Source organism: Lepidochelys olivacea (assembly GCF_965140295.1).
Source record: "Lepidochelys olivacea isolate rLepOli2 genome assembly, chromosome: 4".
Lineage (NCBI taxonomy): Eukaryota > Metazoa > Chordata > Testudines > Cheloniidae > Lepidochelys > Lepidochelys olivacea.
Window position 1 is genome coordinate 91,863,384 of NC_140414.1, and position 12,604 is coordinate 91,875,987.

The 12,604-nt window shown below is 40.2% G+C and overlaps 1 protein-coding gene across 6 annotated transcripts in view; it reads right to left on the reverse strand.

Moving 5' to 3' along the window:
• Positions 1-12,604, reverse strand: part of MICU3 (mitochondrial calcium uptake family member 3) — a 151,481-nt gene that overhangs the window by 16,598 nt on the left and 122,279 nt on the right. For all 6 annotated transcript variants that reach the window (XM_084625409.1, XM_084625411.1, XM_084625410.1 and 3 more), the window contains 2 exons: positions 4,430-4,538; positions 76-233 (listed from right to left, as the gene is read on the reverse strand). In XM_084625409.1, the coding sequence (XP_084481535.1) occupies positions 76-233; positions 4,430-4,538 (267 nt within the window). The remainder of the gene's footprint in view (positions 1-75; positions 234-4,429; positions 4,539-12,604) is intronic.

Here is a 12,604-nt window from a genome sequence, read left to right on the forward strand (position 1 = left end):
GTTAGTTCACAGGCTACTTTCACTAATTTGGCAATACTGAGTCAATTAAAATAAAGGTAATATTAACATTCTTACCCTGAACCCTCGATTCAATCTGTCCTTCATAATGCCAATAAATTCTTTATAACTCAGCTGGTCATCTCTGTCAACATCAAAGATCTTGAAGACTGTGTTCACCAAATGTGCTGAAAGCTTCAGGCCTGTAGCTACATACACAGCACGCTTGAATTCATCTATGTAAACAATACATCAAAAGAAAAAAGTAAAACACAGAAGTCATATTAGGTGTTTTAATTTCTGGATATATCATAAAAGCTTACATGATGTGATATAGCCTCTTCAGCATAAACTTTCCTAGTGAACCATATGTAATGAAATGCAAAAATGATGTTATTGCTAAGTTATGTTTGCACATTTAAGCAGTCAAAAGTAAGGATATATGCAAATTACAGTTGAATTTCTCAGCTCTGCCATACTATCTTTAGTTACATGATTATAGATGATTTTATATATACTTGACTATCGAAAGTTGTATAGGAAAAAAAAATAGTCTCAGATTCTTCATTGGTGAAAACTGCTGCAGATTAATTGAAATCCATTAATTTACACCAGCAGAGAATTTAGTTCATAGATTGCAATTTACAAAATATATTATATTGAGTGTAATCACATAATTGGAAAGTGTATCATAACAGAGATCTGATGCACTATATTATTGTATTATATATAAGGCACCGTAGATTTAGGTGGCACTTCCCCTCCAAGTTCTTTCTTTGATCCACTGTCCAAAGACAAAAGCCCCATCGGTACACATGTTAGGTGGTGTACCCAAGTTTGGAGATGAAAGATTGAGCCTGATCAGAAGCAGATACTTCTGAGTATATTTAGAAGCAATTTTTCAGTTGCTTATAACTTTATGATCCAATCAACTGTTCAAGTTTATGAAACATGCACCCCCTCACTAAGGGCTTTTTATGAGCCATTGCGCGCACCCCCCTCCCCATATCTTTGGGCAGAAGCCAAACATGGAAAACTGTATCCCATAGGCACTATGAGAAGGAACTGAGACACATGTGGAAACTGTTTGTCAGTTAAGGCGTACTTGTGGCACCTTAGAGACTAACAAATTTATTTGAGCATAAGCTTTCGTGAGCTACAGCTAACTTCATTGGATGCATTCAGTGGAAAATACAGTGGGGGGATTTATATACATAGAGAACATGAAACAATGGGTGTTACCATACACAGCGGGGCGGCGGAAAAAACTTTTTGTAATGATAATCAAGGTGGGCCATTTCCACCAGTTGACAATTAATTCCAATTCAGCAGTCTCTCGTTGGAGTCTGTTTTTGAAGTCCCTAATCACATCAGCCACACTATCAGAGGCTCGTTCACCTGCACATCTACCAATGTGATATGCCATCATGTGCCAGCAATGCCCCTCTGCCATGTACATTGGTCAAACTGGACAGTCTCTATGTAAAAGAATAAATGGACACAAATCAGACGTCAAGAATTATAACATTCAAAAACCAGTCGGAGAACACTTCAATCTCTCTGGTCACTCGATTACAAACCTAAAAGTGGCAATTCTTCAACAAAAAAACTTCAAAAACAAACTCCAACGAGAGACTACTGAATTGGAATTAATTTGCAAACTGGATACAATTAATTTAGGCTTGAATAGAGACTGGGAGTGGATGGATCATTACACAAAGTAAAACTATTTCCCCTTGTTTATTCCTCACCCCCCACTGTTCCTCAGACATTCTTGTCAACTGCTGGAAATGGCCCACCTTGATTATTACTACAAAAAGTTTTTTCCCCTGCCCCGCTGTCCTGCTGGTAATAGCTCACCTTAAGTGATCACTCTCATTACAGTGTGTATGTTAACACCCGTTGTTTCATGTTCTCTATGTATATAAATCTCCCCACTATATTTTCCACTGAATGCATCCGATGAAGTGAGCTGTAGCTCACGAAAGCTTACGCTCAAACAAATTTGCTAGTCTCTAAGGTGCCACAAGTACTCCTTGTCTTTTTGCGAATACAGACTAACACGGCTGCTACTCTGAAACCTGTTTGAAAGTTGTAAGTATTGCAAATACAAGGCCAAATCTACACTTATGTATGTATTTCCTTTAACAAATGAAATAAGATTATAAAGATTATTTGAGGATAATATTAATGGAGGGCAGGTATAGAGGGGAGTTAATATATCTGTAAAATTGGGGGTCCTACCCTATTACTGGAGAATCGCTAATATAGTACCTATTTTTAAGAAAGGGGAAAAGGCGAACCAGGAAACTATAAGCCCATTAGTTTGACCTCAACTGTATACAAGGGCCTGGAACAAATTTTGAAAGAGAAAGTAGTTAAGGATATAGAAGCAAAAGGTAACTGGAATAAAATACAAGGTGTTATAAAAGATAGATCATGCTAGACCAATCTGAGCTCTTTCTTTGGGAAGATAACTGATTTTTTAGACAAAAGAAATGCAGTATATCTAATCTACTTGGATTTCAATAAGGCATCTGATGCAGTTTCACAATGGAAATTATTAAACTGGCGAAGATGTACATTAATATGAGAACTGAAAGGTGGATAAGGAACTGATGAAAGGGGAGACTCCAGCAGGACATGCTTAAAGGTGAACTGTCAGGCTGGAGGGAGGTCACTAGTGGAGTTTGTCAGGGATTGGTGTTGGGACCAATCTTATTTAACATTTTCATTCATGACCTTGGCACAGAAAGTTGGAGTGTACTAATAAAATTCGTGGATGACACAAAGTTGAGACGTACTGCCAGTATGGAGGAGAACTAGAATATTATACAAGAGCTGGATGACCTTGAAAGCTGGAGTAATAGAAATGGGATGAAATTTAATAGTGCGAAGTGCAAGGTCACATACTTAGGGACTAAAAACAAGCATTTTTGATAATATGCTGGGGACGTATCAGTTGGAAGTGACAGAGGAGGAGAAAGACCTGGATGTATTGATTGATCACAGGATGACTGTGAGCTGCCATTATGATGAAGCTGTGAAAAATCTTAATGCAATCCTAGGATGCATCAGGTGAGGTATTTCCAGTAGAGATGGGAAGTGTTATTGCATTATACAAGGCACTAGTGAGACCTCTGAAACACTGTGTGATGTTCTGGCCTCCTATGTTTAAGAAAGATGAATTCAAATTGGAACAGGTGCAGAGAAGGACTACTAGGATGATCAGAGGAATGGAAAACCTACTAATGAGAGGAGATACAAGGAGCTTGGCTTATTTAGCCAAACCAAACAAAGGCTGAAGGGAGATATGATTGCTCTCTATAAATATATCAAAGGATAAATCCCAGGGAGGGAGAGGAGTTATTTAAATTAAGTGCCAATGTTGACACAAGTATAAATGGATATAAGCTGGCCATCAACAAGCTGAGGCTTGAAATTAGATGAAGGTTTGTAACCATCAGAGGAGTGAAGTTCTGGAACAGTCTTCCAATGGGAGCAGTGGGGGCAAAAAACCTAACTGGCTTCAAGACTGAGCTTGAAAAATTTATGGAGGGGTTGGTATGATGAGATTGCCTACATTGGCATGCGGTCCATCTGTAACTGCTAATATCAAATACCCCCAATGGTCATAGATAGGGCAATAGATCGGGAGGGCTCTACTACAGAGAATTCTTTCCCAGGTGTCTATCTGGTGGGTCTTGCCAACATGCTCAGGGTCCAACTGATCGCCATATTTGGGGTCAAGAAGGAATTTCCCCCCAGGTCAGACTGGTAGAGACCCTGGGGTTTTTCTGCCTTCCTCTGAAGCATCGGGCACAGGTCACTTGCTGGTTTAAAGCAGAGTACATGGTGAATTCTCTGTAATTGGAAGTCTTTAAATCATGATTTGAGGATTTCAGTAAGTCAGACAGAGATTATGGATCTATTACAAGAGGTAGTTGGTGAAGTTATGTGGCCTATGATGTGCAGGAGATCAGAGCAGATGGTCACGATGGTCTCTTCTGGCCTTAAAGTCTATGAGTCTATGAGTTGTATGTATAATATCTTCTAAAATTACAACAGATCTCTAGGCATATGAATAAAACATGAATTAGCAAAATAAGGAAATAATCAGTATTAATCAAATTCAGCTAAATATTTTTCAATTTTTGGAGGAAAAAGAATGATTAAATTAGTTTGCACTGATGGCATCTGTTTAAATGACAGTGTTCACCGAAAGTGGTGAAAAAGACAGCACTATCTTCTGATAAACAGCAGATGTATTTTTATTTTCAAATATCAAGTAAACTCTCAGTGATACAGTTATAGCCTATTTTCCTAGTAATATCCAGTTATGACGAAAAATTGTTAGGACAAGAGCAGGACTGCAAGTTGCACAAAAGATCTGTTTTTAATCACTTACTAACAAAAAAGTAATAATTCTCACCTTGTCCTATGGAACGATTTGCAAAATTATACATTTGCATTGCAATTGCAAAATCTTCTAGGTTGTTCAAAAACTGGAAAAATGATCTGAACTCATCAAATGTGATACCCTATTGAATAAAAGAACCATATTTGCATTAGTACTGTTAGAATAATCAATAGAAATGTCAAGTGAATAAACACGTTAGAAGATTGCATATGGCTATTTCATTTAGGGACATATCCGACATCCACTACAATAAATGAGAATTTTGCAGCAGACATCAATGAGAGCAAGACTTGTCCCGACATGAGTTCCTACAGATATAACACTTTTGCATGTTTGTCACAACTACAGGAAGTTAATTTTCACTGAAAAAACATTAACTTACAGTTAGGTTGTTTCATTGATTAACATAACCCTTAAACTAAGAAAATTATTATGATAAAGTAACCATTAACGTACTTTGATATAAATATTGGAATATCTTCACAGTTTAATATATACATCATGAATATAGATATATAAACAGAATGCAGTATTATTGTAGTCATGTTGGATATTAACCCAGGATATTAGAGATACAAGGTGAATGAGGTAATATATTGGACCAACTTCTGTTTGTGACAGTGACAAGCGTTTGAGCTTACACAGAGCTCTTCTTCAGGTAAATAGTTACAGATACACTGAATGAGTTCATAAGTACATGTTGTGAGTCTGAGTTAAGTTCTTTCCTGTGAATTTTTACATATTCACATTTGTAGATACTTGAGCTTTCTTCAGCTGATGCTCACAAGCTTATACTGGAGGGGCTCCTTCTGCTTTGCAATACAAGTTCTGAGTGTTAGCCAGGATTTGAGCATTGATTAATCTGCTGGGTGCGCAGTTTTTAAATGAGCACCAATGATTTTTCTTTTTCTTTTTTACTGGCTCTTCTGCTCCCTCTCTAGTTTTGGCTCCAAATCTATAGCCCTGATCACTAACTTCAAACCCCAGGCCCACTCCACAAGAGAGCTCAAGTACTTGTTGCGTGTATTGACTCCCCTGATCTCAGCTTTTATGGAAGATTAAATCAGAACCAGTACTCCAGCCTCATGCTCACTGACCTTTCAGATGCCTTCCCCACTGTTGATCATGCTCTTCTCCTTGAGGTCTTGTCCTCTCTTCACTTCCATGATTGTCCTCTCCTAGTTCTCCTCTACCTCTCTAATCACTCCTTCAGTGTGTCCTTTGGAGAATTTTCCTCATCTGCCCTCCAGCTTTCTCTAGGGGCTCCACAGGGTTCTGTCCTTGCTCCCCTTCTCTTCTCCCTCTATACCTTATCACTGGGTAATCTCAACTGCAAATACAAATTCTACTACCATCTCCATGCTGATGATTCACAGATGTACCTCTTTACTCCAGACCTGTGTGTGGCTGTGCAAACTAAAATCTTGGCCTGTTTCTCTAACATCTGTTCATGGATGTCTAGCTGTCAGTTCAAGCTCAATATGTCTAAAACAGATTTCTTAATCTTCCCTCCAAAACCCTCCCTGTTACTTCCTTTCTCAATCACTGTGGAAAAACCATTATCCTACCTGTCATTCAGGCCTGTAACTCTGTTTGACTCAGACCTCCCTCTAGGTCTTCAAATCCAGTCCATGTCTAAATCTTGCAAGTTCTTTCTGCATCACATCTCTACAATACAGCCTTTCCTATCCATCCACACAGCTAAAACTTATCCACACTTGCGTGATCGTGCATCTTGATTACTGCAACATCCTTTTCTCTAGCCTCAACAAACACAATCTTTTCCTACTCATTTCCATTCAGAATACTGAGACCATTTTCCTAGCCCATCACTTTGACTATGTTACCCTTCTCTTTGCATCCCTTCACTGGCTCAACCTTCTCTATTGCATCAAATGTAACTTTCTTGTCTTCACTTTCAAGGCCCTTATCCCCATACTATCCTATAAACTTTCATTTACTATTGAGGGGTCAGCTTCCACCTTCAGTCAGCCCATATATCAGCCTCCATCACACGTTTTAAATTTTCAAACAAGCACCTTCTTGCTTTATCCCATGCTGTTCCTTCCCATACACGTCTGCAAAGCTCTCTCATTATCTTCCTCTAAAATGCTCCTTAGCTGTGATGCCTACAAAACACTTGATGCCTGCTATGCCACTGCCTATCATGCTGAGCAATATTGTCACCCCGCTTTCCTTGTACAGGAACTCCTCACTTAAAGTCATCCTAGTTAATGTTGTTTCATTGCCGTTGTTACATTGCTGACAATTAGGAATAGGCTCGTTTAAAGTTGTGCAATGCTCCCTTCTAATGTCATTTGGCAGCTGCCTGCTTTGTCCACTGCTTGCAGGAAGAGCAGCCCATTGCAGGTAGCTGGTGGGGGCTTGGAACCAGGGTGGACCGGCAGCCCCCCTATCAGCTCCCTGCTCCCCTAAGTTCCCTGTGCAGCAGCTGCTCCGCAGGCTATCAATTGCCGGCAGTTCAGCTGTCCCTCCCCCCACTGCCATGTGCTGCTCCTGCCCTCTGCCTTGGAGCTGCTCCTGGAAACTCCTGCTTGCTGTGTGGGGGGCAGGGGAAGATGAGGGGGGCTAATGTCAGGGTGTCGCCCTCCCCCCTGCTCCTGCACTCTGCTTACCCCATCTTCCATAGAGCAGGGGGGACACACTGACGGAGGGAGCTGCTGCCTTAGGCAGCAGCTGGGTTGGGTCTCAGCTTGCTGATCTAATTAACAAGGCACAGTACTTCTGACCCCACTCTTCATACTTAAAGGGGAAATGTGCATCTCTATCTCTCAAACACACACAGGGTGTGTGTCTCTGTCTGTCCTCCCTCCTCCACCTCAACCAAGCTTCACAATCATCATCACTGTGTACCAGTATTAAATTGTTTAAAACTTGTGCTCTCTCTCTCTCTCTGTGTGTGTGTGTGTGTGTGTATAATATAGTTTTTTGTGTGGTGAAAAAAATTTCCCTGGAACCTAACCCCCTCATTTACATTAAGTCTTATGGAGAAATTGGATTCGCTTAACATCGTTTTGCTTAAAGTCACATTTTTCAGGAACATAACTATAACATTAAGTGAGGAGTTCCTGTACTCCCCTGTTTATCCATCTATGTCCATCTGTTTCTAGTCTTATACTTAAATTGTAAGCTCTGTGAGGCAAGGATCATCTTTTTGTTCTGTGTTTGTATAGTGCCTGGCACAATAGGGTCCTGGTCCATAACTATGGTTCCTAAATGCCATGGTAATACAAATAATAATAATTTGAGATGTCTTATAGGCAAGTCAAGGAGAGGAAAGGCCAGGGGAGCTGGGAAATGGTGTCAGTGGATGTTTTGTATATATTTCTTCTATTTGTATTTATAGAAGGATCAGGTTAACATGTCCTAGAAATACCTGAAAACAGTTTGACTTTATGAAAATCATCATATTTGCAACAATAGAGCTCACTCTGGCAGACCTTAGCAGGCCCACAAATAATAGAAAGTGCCTACCTACTTAGCTTAGCTTCTGGTGCAAGCCTTCATCTCTCTCTCACCCTCCTCTGGTTCCTTCTCTACAGATGGAGAGGGCATTTGAAACTGAAGGGGATGGAGTGTGAAACATCTCATTAGCATGCCACAATGACCCTTCCTAAGAATAATGTCCTGGCTTTTGCCTAGCCAGGGGGAGGGACAGCTCAGTGGTTTGAGCACTGGCCTGCTAACCCCAGGTTTGTGAGCTCAATCCTTGAGGGGGGCATTTAGGGATCTAGGCCAAAAATTGGGAATAGCTCCTGCTTTGAGCAAGGTGTTGGACTAGATGACCTCCTGAGGTCCCTTCCTATCCTGATATTCTATGATGTAAGTTATCATGTTGGATGGGTTCAGGACATCTACATATATGTGGGTGATTTTATCCACAGTGGGCAACAGTTTTACTTCCCCAGTTCTATTCATGTTTTAGATTTACCTGGGAAAGCAGTTTATATCATCCTCTGGCCTTTACCAGCCCATTCTTGCAACACATTAAGCCCAGACGGTCCCTTGCACATGAAAGCAATCCTAGTGAAACTGGCATTGGAATCAGGAAACTAGGTGCTATTCCTGGTTCTCTCTCAGACTTCCTGTGTACCTCCTGGACGAGTCACAAACTCGTAGTGTATTAGTTTTCAGCATGACTGTGGTCAGGCTAAATTTATTAAACATGCATACAGTACACTTTGTATTCAGATAGCCCCATCCATCCAGATTCTCAAAGGATAACATTAATGTTGATGGTGAGATAAGAGGTCAAATCTCACTCCCTGGCCCTCGTCAGGAATAAAGTAGCGAACCATTTAACAAACCAAAATCACAATGACAGGGTTGACAAAGGAGAAAGTGTTTTGACTTCTTTCCTAATTTTCTTACCCACAACAAATGAACAAACTCATCCACACATCAACCATGGCCAAAGCTCATAAAAAGACAAATCTGTACATCCCAAAACAATAGAGGATAAATCGCTGAGCTGAACCCTCTCTCCAACCACAGCTGTACATGACTGTTACACACGTTATGAGAACTGCTCAGAACTGCAATGATTTCTCTGACTCCTATAAATTTCCCAACTTGTGGCTGCAATGCTGCATTTTGCTTTTTTATTTTGGCTTCAGCAGTAGTCCAACCATTCCGCTGAATGGCTCAGTCTCACGAGGCAATATCATCTGAAAGTCACTGAGGTTTAAACACCCAAAGAGATCAGCAGGAGAGTGGGTTTGTGTGTGTGTGTGGGGTGGGGGGGGGTGAGAAAACCTGGATTTGTGCTGGAAATGGCCCAACTTGATTATCATACACATTGTAAGGAGAGTGATCACTTTAGATAAGCTATTAGCAGCAGGAGAGTGGGGTGGGAGGAGGTACTTTTTCATGCTTTGTGTGTATATAAAAAGATCTTCTACACTTTCCACAGTATGCATTCGATGAAGTGAGATGTAGCTCACGAAAGCTTATGCTCAAATAAATTGGTTAGTCTCTAAGGTGCCACAAGTACTCCTTTTCTTTTTGCGAATACAGACTAACATGGCTGTTACTCTGAAAAGAGATCACAGAGACTTTCAAATGGATTAAGCCCCAATAGTAAAATGCAATAAAATTACAATCTAGCTACTGTGCAACCTCACTGAGAATTATTTTTCAGGTCTTCTGCTATACTGAAGTTGGATTTTGTTTGGTTTTAAATGAAAGAAAAGATAACTGTATTTGTCAAGTCAAATCATGAATTAAAATATCACTGAACTTTGCATAACATGCTTCTGAGTTATTAGTAGCTAGAATTAATTATAAATATGTACAATTATGATAGATTTGATCTTCACTGCAACTAAAAATGCCCATGAGTGGACTGAAAACATTTGAAGTTTATGCTGATTTAGAAACTCTGGAATTTCTCATGAAGTTCTGGCTAAAATTGTGGAGCCTGGAACTGATTTGCTATAGCGAGCTCAAACTAGTGGAGGTGAATGACTAACCTGCCCTTCCCATATTGCTAAATGGGAGGGAGCCCTGTCTAAATGAGGATGTCCTGGTATGGAAAAGGTTAAGAGAACCATTGGTCTATGCACAGTACATTTTGCAGCTTCAACCTTCTGAGCTGCCATGAAAACTGTTGCCTTGTAGGAGTTGATATTCAGGGTAAAGTGGTTTATGTGATTTGACTGAAGAAGGCACTCACCATCATCCCAGTGTACTCCCCACAACCTTGAATGTAGAGGGATTTTATCTGGCCATTGGGAATAAAAGGAGTTGTGGCCAAAGAAGGGGGAAAGAGGGGAGGGGAGGAAAAGTATCACCTGAGTCAGAAGCAGACGAAAAGGACTCAGGTGACCCTCTGGACCATGCACATTTGAGGGTGGGAGGGTATTTATATTCTGTTCTCTCTTGGCAAAGCCCTCTTTCATGTCATAGCAGCAGCACCTACCCTCCCATCTATGGGATCAGAGTATACCAAGTATTATGGTCCACTGTGGACATTGCTCTAGTCACCTTTTTTGGAGCTGGGAAGGAATTTTCCCCTCACTGACAGACTGGCCAAGGTGGGGTGGATTTTCTCATCTTTCCCACAGCAGGTCAGGGCCCTGGCAGGGTAGGTAAGGAGGTATGGTTCAAGCTGTCACAACTTAACAGGTGACGGGTGCCCAGTGCAAGTACTCATTCTGTAGGAGGCCTGGTTCTCTGAAAACTCCATTTCCAAATCCAGTTTAAGGGAAGGCATCCACAAGGAAGCTGAGAAAGGGGGTCCTGCATGTGGCACAGATGGGAGACAACCCCTTTTTCCCAGTCCCTTAACCCGCTTATGGAAGGGAAGGTCCCAGCAATGGGCTGGGACCAGGGAGGGCTAACAACAGATCTCCCCAAATGTAAGTGGAAATGATTAAGGAAGGAATGATGAGTTAATACAGTTGTGGTGTATTTAAACTGCATCTCTCACATCTTGTCATTCTCCCTGTGTGGCCAGGATCATGTAAAGTGCATGTACTCCACAATTTTTGCATTAATGCCGATAAAAATAAATAGTGTGATCTCTGCACAATACAACTTTCACTGAAATCAACTGCAGTTCCAGATGCTCAGTATCTCTCAAGAGCAGGCCCACAATATTTGCTACAACAGCTCACCTTAAAGCTGGAAGAGGGGAAGGAGAAAGAGAGAGAGACAAAGGAAAAAATTAAACTAAACTAAAAAAAGGGAGGGGTCCTGGACATACAGAGTTGGATATCTTTTTCCGTTTCTAAAATAATTTTTTTGTAAAACTGACCATCTATAAAAGAGTAATAATCTAATTCTGAATATATTTTGACATGTGAAATGATCTAAATGGATTTCCCAGGTTCCTATTTAGTTTCCAGGTAAAAGTGAAGGCAAACATTTTCAATTCACTGGGCAGATTGTATTTTTAGCAAACAAAGTGGATTGTGACATGAATGTGGCACTTAAAAAGACGAACTTCCTTTAACTGCTGCTATTTGTAGTGTAATTAAAATGCCAGTCTAAATGACTCAGTATTTGGCACTAGTTAGCAAAAGTAGAACATCTTGTGAGCAGGCAGCATGCCAGCCAAATGTGTCAACATGAGTGCAGTCAGCCAAAAGATCATCACATTGTCTTATGGGCTTCTGCATATAGAAAGTCACAAAAAGACTAACCGTGTGAATATAGCAGCGTAACAGTCTGGAGCCATTTCTTTGAAAACTGAGTTCTTCGTTTTGCTTTACTGTTGGAGACTTTTATAATAATCAAACATTCTGTTTTTGCAATAGTGAAGACCTAATATTATAATGCTAAATAAGACATCAGTCATAAAGGTTAAAATTTTTTAAAGGACCTAATGACTTAGACTCCTAAGGCCCATTTTCGAAAGTCTGCAGAATATCTATGAGCCCTATTCTAAGGAGTTACTTTAGCTGCAGTCACAAGTGCATATTTTCAGAATCACTAGTATGTAACTGTAGAAAACTGAGATGTAGCCCAGCATATTGTTTTTAGAATTATGGGAATTATATGAAGGGACAGGGAAGACCTAGAACTAACATGTGAGTAAGTTCTCATTTGGATGATAGAGTTTACTAGCCAGAAAAGAAAATTTATCGGGGACATGTGGGCTGACAAGGTAGTTTCCCGGGCTCATGGTTCTGTTACAGAGCACAGCCAAGAGAAGGAAGGGAACCTACTGAGTTAAAGACTTTTCCCACCCAAAACTGACATTCGAGAAGTGAGATACTGAACTTCAAAGAGTATTTCTTATGTATAAATCAATACAAATACAGATCTTTTCTTTTAAACTAAACTATCACCTTATACAGTTAAATACATGTGTATCTCTATATCCATGATTGTGTGCCATTATTTTCCACTACCTTTGTGCTATATATATTATTGTGGCTATTAAAAATAAAATAAAGAATTTTAACAACAAACTTCTGTTTTTCCAAACAAGTCTTCACCCATATACATAAGGTTTGACTTCAACAACAAAATACATCTGGCTGCCACACAGCAGAAAAAACAATAACATACTGAAGCAAAATCCATTTCTATTGCATTGCAAGGGCTTTCAAATAGTGGCTCATATTTGGAACGGGGCCCACAAAGGACTAGTTTGTACCCCGAGAAAGGGGCAGTGAGTAGCTGCATTGCCCTGGAAGCAGACCAGAGAATAAACTGTTT